The sequence below is a fragment of the Homalodisca vitripennis genome, chromosome 4, assembly GCF_021130785.1.
Source record: "Homalodisca vitripennis isolate AUS2020 chromosome 4, UT_GWSS_2.1, whole genome shotgun sequence".
Classification (NCBI taxonomy): Eukaryota; Metazoa; Arthropoda; class Insecta; order Hemiptera; family Cicadellidae; genus Homalodisca; species Homalodisca vitripennis.
Genome location: NC_060210.1, coordinates 77,039,142 through 77,051,193, shown reverse-complemented (window position 1 = coordinate 77,051,193; position 12,052 = coordinate 77,039,142). Strand labels below are relative to the sequence as shown.

General features: G+C 29.9%; 1 protein-coding gene across 7 annotated transcripts in view; it reads left to right on the top strand.

Moving 5' to 3' along the window:
- Positions 1-6,737, top strand: part of LOC124359559 (matrix metalloproteinase-24) — a 42,282-nt gene extending 35,545 nt beyond the window's left edge. For 2 of the 7 annotated variants that reach the window (XM_046812409.1, XM_046812406.1), the window contains exon 10: positions 3,696-6,737. In XM_046812409.1, the coding sequence (XP_046668365.1) occupies positions 3,696-3,841 (146 nt within the window). In that variant the 3' untranslated portion in view covers positions 3,842-6,737. Of the gene's footprint in view, positions 1-2,534; positions 3,668-3,695 lie in introns of those variants that run through there. The other 5 variants (XM_046812411.1, XM_046812408.1, XM_046812412.1 and 2 more) reach the window with 3 other exon arrangements.
- Positions 6,738-12,052: the final 5,315 nt, after the last annotated feature.

Genomic DNA, 12,052 nt, shown 5'->3' with positions numbered 1-12,052 from the left:
TTTACATTAAAATGCAAAGAAACTAAATAAAGGTTTATTTACAAAAGATTAACTAATGACAAGAATATAGGTGCTCTTTTTCACTTTATTTAAGCTGTAATAGAAAATCATAGCTACTTTAGTTTGAATATATTCATATTATATTCAACCTTTATATTACCATATATTCATCCATATTATATTATGTTCAAACTTTTTTTAAGTAGAATCTGTAGTTACTTACAAACACAAATACTTGGTTTTTAATTTAATACATCATGTTAGTTAGTTTATCTACATGTTAAGTACACGATAATAATATGTTTAAGAAACACCCTGCAAACAAGGAAATTATAATAGTAGTTGAGGACAAAAAGTACCTGTCACAAAGTGCTTTTGATCAGTAGTGCTTCCAAAAACAGGGTGATGAGACAAAAGGTTACTACTATACTTTTATACTTCCTCCCCTCCCCCTCCAACCACATTGGACTATTAATGTAGACTCTAGGGGGAGGATCATAATAGTGGTAATGAGCTGACAAGCCTTTCTATCTTTTTTAAGTAAAATGATAATTTTATGAGTTTTCAATATGTATTCAAACATAACACACATCTGCAGCGTGTTGTAAGGTTAGGGAGGAGACATTTATTTTAAGAACCATTTATCTTTTAAAAGTTATTGAAAATTCTACACGTTTTTTATTTAACTGCAAAATTTGATGTAAAAAACCATTTCACATTGTTATCATTATTACACCATTTTAATTAAACCCAACGAATACAATGAATATTTTAAACAATAGCATTCTGTATTTTATGTCACAAAATATGCAAGTTATTGTTATTATGAAATGATATTTTGCTACTTGAACTTCACAAAAATAAATTCCTCCAAAAATACTTTGTGATTTCTATTTGCTTACATGTTGTATAACAAAGTTCAGTACTTGCATGAAAGAATTAGCAAACATACTGACTGAGTGATTATGAAAACTTGTCAGGGGTGAATCTAGAAACAATCTATGTGGCTGTGTTCTTCACCTTGAAAATTACAAAGATTTTACCACAATAAATAAAAATTCGATGTGTATGTGTTAAATCAACTATTTTTATTGCAATTGTGACACTCATAATATATTACTGCCATTGTATTAGCTAATTCTGCAAAGTGTTGGTTCATAGTGATCTATAATGATGCTATTGTACTAAAACTAGTACTAGAAAACTAACGTAACAAACTTAGTCTTTATGTGTGTTCATAATGTTCTATTTGCCCTCAGTAAAATTAAGGAAAGTTTTGGCTCTATGATTTTCTCTGGGACAAGGTCTCCTATAGCATTTTTCTATCTACTCACTTTATTTTATACACATATTTTTATTTCAATGATTAAACATGAGTAGCAAACATAAATGTTCCTCAGCCAGCTTCCACTGCACTGAAAAGTTATGTTCATGTGAAAACATTTTGTACAAGTATAAGTTAAACTCATATCAATATTTAAAAGTACAACAATGCTCATCTGGGTATCATTATTAATGTAAGTGAATTAAATTTCAAGCGCGTTTTCTATGGTCTATTATTTAGAAACAACATTTGTTTCAGAGTATAAATATTCAGTTCAGTATAAAAATTTCATCGTTTATACATTTTAAAACACTTTTCTGGGGAGAAACCTTTGCTTCCCCTGTTAACTTGGATTATTTTCATTTCAAAAAAGCCTCGGAAATTTACTGGTTAGGAAAAAATAGCATACCTGAGTCTGTATCAATTTCTCCCCAAATATTCTCAATCAATTCACATAAAAATGGTTAGATCTTCCTATTGGTTTCAAGTTCATATGCAATTAATGTGATTTAATGTAACTTTATTATTTATTCACACAGCTAATAACAATGATCATACTACAGAATATAAAATAATGAATTTCAGTTTCATTACAATGGATGGTATAACAATGAATGACTAACAATTAACATTGACAATGGGTCAGTATGACCCTCGAGTAAGAAAGTGCAGAATAACTTGTTATATTATGTACTAATGCTGTCTGAAACATGTAGACCTTGTAAACTGTTACCTTTGTAAAATTGTGTATTTAATAAGAGTTTATTAGCTACTAACATATTTTGCTTGTTACTTGATTGTTATTAAAGCAATAAGGATTTTTTACTAACACTGTGCTTACTTTAGCATTTTTGATGAATAAGTTTGTTAATAACTTTAGTGCTTGCTCACAAAATTTTATGTAGTGGCTTGTGATAGTATAGATTTTTCACTTGCACATTGCTTATTATATTTATAATCTACCTTTATAGTATAGATCTATTGTTGAAGGGTCTATCTATTGACCTACTGACTGTTCTATTTTTTATTTAAAAAATGTTATTCTGGTTACGGTGGCTTCTTCACTTTCCAGTTACTTCAGTACGTTATTTGTATAACCTTCGATGCATTTATTCTCTCTATTAAAATGTTCTTAAAGCAAACAAAAATAAAGTGTAAGCGATGTGCAAGGGAAGTCGCAGTGGTGGTGACTTGTGTCTGGGTGTTGTAGCGCGCCGCAGCTAGTGTTGCTGTATATATGTACATAGTCTGGTCTGCCACCATCTGCCCCTCGTCTCACCGCTAACTGTTTGCAGTAGACTTCGACTCCGAAGAGCGTCTCTAGCACTGCAGCACTCCCGACCCCTGACATCAGCTGGCTAGACCGTAACGACCGACCTGACAGTCTCGCTACTGAATGATGACTTGTGTATAAATATGTCTTTCAACTAAGAAAATATTGTTACAGTTAGCATTTAGGTAAAGGTTTTTTGTCCATTTTGCATTCAAGTAAACTATTTTTGGAACTGAATAGTTTTTACTCATTGTTATTGAATTTATATTGCATATCATTCCTTCAAATTTACTAGATCGTACTGTACAGTGACACTGTATGCATCAATCTCCTTTCTTAATTTAATAAAATAAAAATAAAACAAAACACTATTTTTAGATATATTAATTTATTTATTTATTGTATAATGTAGATTGAAACAATGTAAATTATTTTAATGCAAAATGGTACATAGAACAATAAACTAGAACAGGATTCAGCTGTTAAAGTGCCTTGAAGGAAATAAGCGCACAACTTAGTTCCATTGATGTTTGTAAATCCCAATATTGTGATTATTGTATATAGATACTGATAATATAGGTTAGTAATTAGTAAAACTTTGTAAGTTATTTACCCCTAGTTAAGCGATAAGTTTTCATATTTTGATTTTAATTTAATATGGAGTATATTGTGATAGTTACAGTTTAAAAATATATTTAAAATAACATTACGGTATTCATACTTTATAACTGAAGTCAAATGTGTAAATAATGTTAAACACCCACATATGCTTGGTTTTTAATTATGATTTTAAAATATGTAATACTTTTTATATTGAAGTCGTTTCTTCAATTGATAGTTTATACTTAACCTTTACTCTACAACTTACTAAATTATAATACAGGCATTGAACAAAAGATTCAAAAAGTGTTTATTAAAATAGTTTTATATTTATAGTTGTCTAATTTGTATTCTGCATATTTTCTGTACTTTTTGTATGTGCAAATCATGTACCGAATACATCTGTTAATCAGTGATAAGAACAAACCACTGTCCGAAGTGAATTGAATACAGCTGGTTTGAAACGTTAACCTGAGTTTGCTTCCATGACTCCTTTAGATGATCCTTCTAACGTGGAGCGAGACGGGAACCGCACTCAGTCAGATGGTCAGGTGAGACAGCCGCGCAGTGGTGCCAACACGAGCTTTCCCCCCACGACCATCTTACTGCTGCTACTGGTCACAATACTGTTCAGGATATGCTGACACCATCTAGTGTCACATAGTGCAGTTAATGAGTACCTTATTTTTCATGCTCAATGAAGCGATATACTCGATCCACCATGAGTACTTCGTTTTGAGTTACAAATAACATTGATCGATCATTGTGTTATTATTGTATTATATTTATTATTTTATGTGTTTTATTGTATCAATGTGCTGTTAGTAATTTTCTTGGTAATATCATGTAGGAGATGTTTTAATATTTTCTACACACATGTCGAGAACAAAAAGTCTGTTTAAAGACTTAGCAATCAAAATGAAATGTTAAGACATGTCTCTCTACATTTCTATTGTATTTTAATGAGGAGTAATGTTATAACTAAAACTAGTTCATTATTTAAAGTTTTTTATGGACGATGGATTTGAGAGGATAACAGAATTGTGGATAGCAAAATTAGCATTATGTGTTGCAGCACTAGAGACACATAGACTGGGGGCTGAGACCTGTCTACATTGTATAAACACACAAACTGATTTTTCTTGTGATAGATAGAGGCATTTCTCCTAAGAAAGAAATTCATCTTTTTTGGTTGAGACCAAAATGGAACATTATCAGAAGGTTGAACATACCAAACAATAAATGTTTGCTTAGATCATGTACTTTTAGCCTCATATACTTAAAACCAAGTGTTAGACAAATAAAATAAATTATATGACCATCAGTCAACAGATAAAGAGGTGGAAAGATATCACTGTCAGCCAAAAAGTCCATTTGTATGTGGTTATCTGAGATTGATTTAGCATTTATTTATGTGGCTGACAGTTGGTTCTAAGTGTATCAAGCTAAAAATATATAATCCGAGAAAAATTATCATTTCCCATTTTTAACCCTATTGATAACTTCCCATTTCGAAATCCTTCAAAATTAGCATGGCTGACAATCGGTTATTTTACTAAGGAAAATCCCCCTATAGAATTCTAAGAAAACCATGTTGCAAGCTTATACAGTGCACATTGGCTCTTGGCTCCTGGCCACAGCGTTGAGAACTTGTACCTATTTGCTCCTTTGTCAGGTGTCAACTAGTTATGTTTTGTAAAAAAGACCTCTGATATCAGTTCTCAAAACTTTCTGTTGCAATTCATAATTATGTAAAAAACTATGGTAATGCGAGTTACACAGGTTATGTCATTCTTAGAAGACTGACATTTTGTATACAAAGTAAAAAATTCATGTCCAGGAACTCATGCACAGAAATTATTGATTGCTTCCTTTCTGGTTGTATTGAAACCATCTTAAATTTTACCCATAAGAACTATATTAAACCTCAATTACTTTTGTACATTTATTTTTAGATGCAGATTTATGGCACATGTCTCATTTAACAGAGTTGAGTAGTTTATGAGTATTTTTACCGTAAGGTACTAAAAAATTTAAAAAATTTTTCCTCAATACAAGGACACTAAAAACACATTTTGAATGTAATAGTTACAATATAAGTTAGTAACAGTTATATATTTTTAATGAGAAATCTCACATAATTCTACTATGATAAATAATGGCGTAAAAGTACTTGAGGTTTACCATTGTTCTTATAGGGTTAAAACGATGATAGCCACTTGTTCAGTATTAAGGAAGAATTTCAATGATTAAAATTAGGACAATATTAATCATTTACTACTTTAAATAGAAATAATATAATCCAGTTATTTTGGCAAATGACAAATTCAGTTTTTTTATTTTTATTAAAAACTCAAACTCATAATTTAGTTAAAAAAATATTACTTTGTATTAAAATATTTTTGAAATTAATAAATTAAAAATACTGTTTATTGCAGTAAAAAAGTATTAAAAAAATAGAGAAAATAATTGAAAATATTATTGTAGTAAAGAACCACATAACAAAACGCTTTTAGTTAACACATGAACAAACTATAAAAACACACCCAATTACCATATACTAATGTTTGTTTGATATTATTTATACATACTTATATAGTTTACTGATATTGTTCATACTTTCATTTCAATATCAAATAAAGTTGCATTTTTTACTTTTCTACCTTAACAAGCCTTTTTTAGCAAGAATATTTTTATCGTCTCTAATGGAGTTATTGCCATATATACCTCTACTATGTTTAATGATAAAATGTTTTATAAATATATTTTTTAATATGTTAAGCACTTAATAAAACAAAAATATGTTAAAGATTAAGAAAACAAAAAATAAACAAAACAATAAGTTCAAGGAAACATACAATCAATCACACAATTGAGCAAATAGTTTCCAAATAAAGGAAAGATTGAAATAAACGTAATATTGAAAGTTTAGTGACCATTAAGGGACTTAATTTATGGAAGAATAATAGTTGCTGATTGGAGATTGTCCCATTCTTCTTCCATTATCAAAAGGTTACACACAGAACTGAAAAAATCTACAGTTAGCTCTACCTGTGATGCTTGTTTGTAATACTCATATTAACTATTTTTAAGCTGACTGCAGCACAAAAAGTTAACTCATTTTGGTATATTCATATTAATTCTTAATATTCTTTTAATTTTTAAACTTTATGTGAACAACTAAAATCTTATATTTTACCTTCGTCATCTAATAAACTGCAGATCTATACTTTAGATAGCATTTTATTTACTAACCATTCAGTTTTATACATTTTAATCATGATAATTACAAACAAAATTGACAAAGTAATAAGTATTATTCAGTTAGACAAAATTAGAGAATCTAGGTTTCTTTATTAGATGTTATGTATTAAATATTGAAGAAAACAAAAGACTACTTTTTGAAGTATTATTGTTATTAGTGTTATAAGTAAGATTATCAAAAATCAAACATATGAAGACTTATTTAGTGTCATTACATTATACAATGAGATAAGTATTAATTTATGAAGAATACAAATTATGTCTAAGTCATACTAATATTGTGTTTACGTTATTTAAAACCTTGCCTAGAAGTAATCTTAATCTTAATCAAAATTGAATATGTACAAACCAGTACACCAAAAAACCTCTGCCTCCATTTCAGGCCAAGTATATCAATCTCACTCTCCCAAGACTTATTATATCTTGACTGTCATTTTGATTTTTCTGATACAAACAAATGAACACAGTGTCTTATTTTAGTATAAGAAATGCAACATTAAAATATCATTCTCTTAAAGAGTTATATACGGTACAGATTTTATCGTTTATGAACTGTTAAAGAGTTTTCTTTTGAAGTATAAAGATTTAGCCTATAAAGGAGCTAATACAATCTGCAATAATGGAACGACATGTTGATGTTGTTAAAAAATCAACTCCTTGTGAGAAAGCTACTATGCTTATTGCATTTGCAAAGGGACAGTTAATTGATGTGCACCAAGGCCATAGTCAGCTGGGTGGGAGTTAAGGGTTGAAACTCCCCCTCTCAAAATGCAGTTAATAATGCTGGAGTTTTGTAACATCAAGGTTACATCCCTCGCCAAACAATTTTTCGGGGTATGGCCATGTTGTATACATCACAGTATTTGTGTAGTGGATATTTTGAGTATTCTGTTTGAGATTTTGTGTTGCGTGGCAGTTACTCTATTAATATCTTTTGATGAAGTTGGTGGTTTTGATGAAAAGTTGGCAAACATTTTGAATGTAATAGTTTGTCTTACAATGCGTGTTTGCCCTTATCCTGACAGTTCTTAGTTTGTTTATTTACTGTTATTATTTGCCAAGTGTTTAAATTATTGGTTTTTCTCATATATGTGATGCGCTGTCTCCTATTCTTTTAGAGGATTTAAATGTTCTTTTTTAGTTCTTCTTCAAGCCTTTCTTCAGTAGAGTTTTATTTTTTTCTTCTTGATTACAAATTCATACATATCATACTCTTATTAGAATTAATATAAAGCTTTCTTAATACCTCCACTTTTCTATCTACAACTTTTAGATTTGACTATAAATTTTAATTTACATGATTTACTTACTACTGTAATTACAATACTATAAAATGTCATATACATTGGTTTCCTCTTACAATCTTGTGTTGGTCATCCAATTTGATCTTTAAATTTGCGAGATTTCTCTATTTCCTGGGATTGTGATGACAAAGTGCATTACTCCTGACTTTGTGTTAGGGAATCCAGAACGCACATTATGTTACACAGAGTTAACTGAAAATGAACTCTACAACGTTGTGAGTGGCTGGCATGCTTTTTAATTGTGCTCTTGAAAATAGTGATAGAAAACATTGAAACAGACAGTTTATAAACCAAAAAGACATATTTTTCATATTATTTGTAAACAACACATTTCATAAAACTAATTTATTTTATTCTGTTTTTCACTTTTTCTGTTTTTAATTGACATATTATAGGAGAGCATATTATGATAGCAGTAAACTTGAATTTTGAATTTTTGACAACACATTGATGGTTGTATTTGAATTGGAAGTATGTGTCAGCAAGTAAACTAGAAGTGCACATTTGGCCCTGTATGCATGAACTAGGGGTGTGGTCATATTATATGCAATTATAGGCAAGTGAACACATCCAGTCTCAGTTGTAATGGAATCGTAATTTTCTTGCAAACAGTATTTTCAAATTTTTACTGTTAGATGCTGAACCATTTAGGGTAAAATGTATATATAGATATTTAGCGGACAGGGAAGAAGATAGAGAATATCCTCAAATTTACTAGGAACTTAATTAATATGATCTTTGTTGCTTTGCAAATTTGAAGTTGCATCCAATATTGCTCCTTTTCCTTGGATTGCAGCTATGGATAATGATGGGTACTGTTTGTTAGTATCTAACTTTTTATAATCATTAGACCAAATGGATGATCCAATTTTGATTAAATTTTATGAAAAAGTAACTCATATCTTCAGAGCATTTAACAGAAATATAATAAATTTTACATTGTTTACTAAAAATTATGGCAGCAAAACCTAAATTTCCTCATGAAGTGTCATAATAGTTATTTTAATAAACCTCCATCCATATAATCACGAATTTTGTTTACCAAAGCTTCATAACGATAGTTTTTTTTTTTTTTTTAATTATTAAAGGTTAAATTCCAATTTTTGTGAACAAATTAATTAATATCCACCATAGAGCATAAATGGATGTTACAATTTTGGTAAAATGTGATTCTTAAATAATGATAAAAGTGTAGTTCTTACTTGTGAACCTTTTCACTACTTTTCATATCTGTACATTAAACAATTTTTATCCAATAACAATTGACATGTTCTTGTTAAGAATCAAAATTTACCAAGAAGCTGTTTTATGATTTTTGACAACTGTCAAATGCAAAAACTATCCACCAGAGTGCATATATCTTTACATATTTTGAATATCAAAACTATGTATAAACCATCATAAAGTAATAAGCCCCTGTTGGTTGTGGATGTTATAATCATAACCAATCAGATAAGGTGGTTAGTGGACTGAAAATTTCTGCCTGAAGAACACATAAGTGGTGTGGTAATCAGCTGTTTTATAAACTACTAAGCAATTTTGCCAATTTCTGGCTTTATTTTCCATTTGAGCTCGGATTTACAGCATTGCAATCCACTAATATAGGTTTTTATTTGATTTGCACACCAATGATTAACGTTGGAAATTTTGGTAGTCTATAATAGTAGTTTAGATACCTAAAATTACTTTACAATAATTAAGAAACTCTTTTAATAACTAATGTAAAAGATATAATAGCTAAAATACGTGTCCAGTTCATACCATCAGGTTGTGAGTATACTGAATTACAAACTCAAACTTACATCACTGGCATGCCAAATTTAGATGTCATAAGTTAGGCAACTCTCTCTGTGAAACTTCTGGAACTGGTTCAGGAAGTTTTTGAAAAGGCAAAGGCTACATTCTACCATGTCTACCTGAACCTATTTTTCACCTTCCAAGAAATAGCGATGGCAGCCACACTCTCTACAGGGGCTACTACTACAAATATCACCCATGAATTTCTGGAACAATCAACTAATAAAATCTCAAACAAATATTTTTGTTTCCAGAAATTAAGGCATATTCACTATAAATTAACAATTACTAAAACTTCTAATATGTACAGGATAAGTTCTTGAACATGTATAGAGTAATATTGGCAAAAAGGTACAATAAACAAATAAACTATATATGTACTAAAATAAATAAATATGTAATCCTTTGTCTAACAAATTAAAAGATAAGCCTGTTTTTCTGAAATTAGAATATAAATGTAGAGCATCTGCCCATGTCACATTCTCACCCACATTTATTTAACTATTCTACATTTGATTTGTTCTTGCAGAAACATTATAAATAAATCAAAATAAAATCTATCAGTTACAAAAGACTTGTATTATAAAACCACGAAGCAGATGGGTAATTTCTAGTAATTTACGACAAGAGTACAGTGCAATATAAACAAATGACTATAACAGTAGTTTCAGAATGGCATCAATGCTATTGTGTGTCACGTTTAGTAGTTGTACACTGCCGAGGACCGTATTATCCTTGTATCGCAGGCGGCAGCTATCCTCATAGTCACGTGACTCTCAGTACTCTTCCGCATTTCAATTACACCTCCATTATTTTACAAAAAAAAAAAAAAATACGCATTTAGGCCTATACAAACTGAATCAGTGCCTATTACAAACAACACAGCTTGGTCTAGAATATTATTATAGAAGAATTTTACCATTGTTTTTCGACGGAGTAAATTATTAATTTACCATTTCAAGTGGGTAAATTAAAATTAATTCAATTCAATCATTCTAATAAATATTACATTTTTGTTTATCATAAACTAAATAAAATACATTGCAAAAAGTGGGACTATTGTTATATTTATACTATTTATCGGTTGTGTTGTAAAATATTTTCTAGCTCAAATGACATTTTCGGTACGAGATCATGTTTCCATCCAAAGCAACAGCCTAGCATGGACATGCGATTAAGAGCCAGGAAACACAGATAAGAGTTACGAACAATGTTGTTTTTCACCACACCCTAAATGATAATAACGAAAATAAGTATAATTTATACCCCGATAAAATGTTTGTATTTACATTTACTCACTTTAAACTATTAACTATTAATTACAGTGTCAAATTTAAATCTTCGCCATGCATTTTAACAGAATTTATTAGTAATATTTGTCAAAAAATAATAATGATGGTTAGATAGTTTTTGTCCCGTAAGCCATGTCATACGTGTACATCACTGATTATATTTGAACTTTAGCTTTTTTCCTGTGATGTCTGACTGCTTTGATACGTTACATTCGTACGATTATATGTACGACTATACGATTTAGTGTTTGTGTAATTGTTATGTCGAAGTATGCCACCATTTCAAAATGTCTATATTCTCTCGTTTTCTAATTTTTATGAGATAGATGGTTTGTTTGATCTTGCCATTTGTGTTCGGATATGGTTCTTCTGGTACTGTAATTTCTTCACTCTTCCTAGATGTCCATGATTCTTGTGAATTGGTTTTTTTTAGCTCTTTATGTACTTTGTCCTCACGTGTATCTATATTCTAACATGTATATTATATAATATTAAAAAACTTCACGTGTTTTTGTCTTTTGTTGCTGACTTGTAAAAATAAATAAACAAAAATATAAAATAAAGTATATCACGAGACTTGCACTCAAATTTTCCAGAATTAAGTCATGCACCAGTAAAACTAGTTATAATAATAATAACAAAGGCGTTTTAAACATAGTTGAGTACTAAAAAGTAAATACCGGTATCAACCTCAAGTGTATAATAATGTATAATAATAAACATACTACATTAACCTAACCTTTAAATGCACTGCACAAGTAGGTTGTAAAAGATATAAGGAAAGGTTAGAATAATAGAATTCTCTCCTATCATCTTTACTTTTGACCTTTCAGAAAGAAAACACCGATACTCAAACCTTAACAATCAATGGTTGGAGATTGTATTTTCCAAAAATTAACATTCTGGTTACTCGTGGAATGAAACCCGTATACTGACATGTACAGGCCCGACCCAGGCCTACTCAAAACCACAGATTGCCTGTTTTTACTGTGTTACTCACTTTGAACAAAACTTGAAAATATTAAAGATGTTTAAAATTAAAGCCTTTTCAATTTTTACAAACTTGAAATATACGTGTACCTTCTACTTACACGCTACTTACTACTTGAAATACTTCGCGTGCTAAACCAGTTCGCGTAAGAACGCTGTGTTTATAAAATACGGATTTATGAGGTTTGCTAATTAGACTAATGCTCCG